Consider the following 422-nt stretch of genomic DNA (forward strand, 5'->3'; position numbering starts at 1 on the left):
GGGAGGGGAGAGGAGCCGAGAGCGAGCAAGCAGCGCGCCTCGTGCCGGGGTCGTGCGGCGTGGGGGGTGTGCCTTGCATTGTCGGCGGCACAATCGCACATCCGCGCCGCGCGGAGCAAGTCCCGCGCTGAGTCAATCCGGAAGAAGCCGCCGCCCTCGCTGTCGGCGGGCGACGGCGCCACCACCTGAACCCCGGGTAGGCTCGGGACAATCTCGTGTCATCTCGGGTCGCATCTCGCGTGACCTCGGGCGATCTCACGCCACCTCGCTGCGGTAGAGCGTGCCGTAGGCTGTGAGTAGCGCGCGCGCGTAGCTCACCGCCGCCGCATGGGTCAGACGCGAGCCTAACGAACCCGCGGAATCCTCGTCACTCACTAGTGAATTGAGCACCGTCGAGACGGCAGGTGCGCGCGTGCGAACGC

General features: G+C 69.0%; 1 protein-coding gene across 1 annotated transcript in view; it reads right to left on the reverse strand.

Annotated features, from left to right (window-relative positions):
* Window positions 1-422, reverse strand: part of EMIHUDRAFT_230150 (hypothetical protein) — a gene marked incomplete at both ends in the record, with an annotated part of 4,787 nt that overhangs the window by 2,064 nt on the left and 2,301 nt on the right. The window contains 2 exons of the mRNA XM_005785348.1: window positions 100-185; window positions 265-363. Of these exons, the coding sequence (XP_005785405.1) occupies window positions 100-185; window positions 265-363 (185 nt within the window). The remainder of the gene's footprint in view (window positions 1-99; window positions 186-264; window positions 364-422) is intronic.

Source organism: Emiliania huxleyi, assembly GCF_000372725.1.
Source record: "Emiliania huxleyi CCMP1516 chromosome Unknown EMIHUscaffold_161, whole genome shotgun sequence".
NCBI lineage: Eukaryota > Haptophyta > Isochrysidales > Noelaerhabdaceae > Emiliania > Emiliania huxleyi.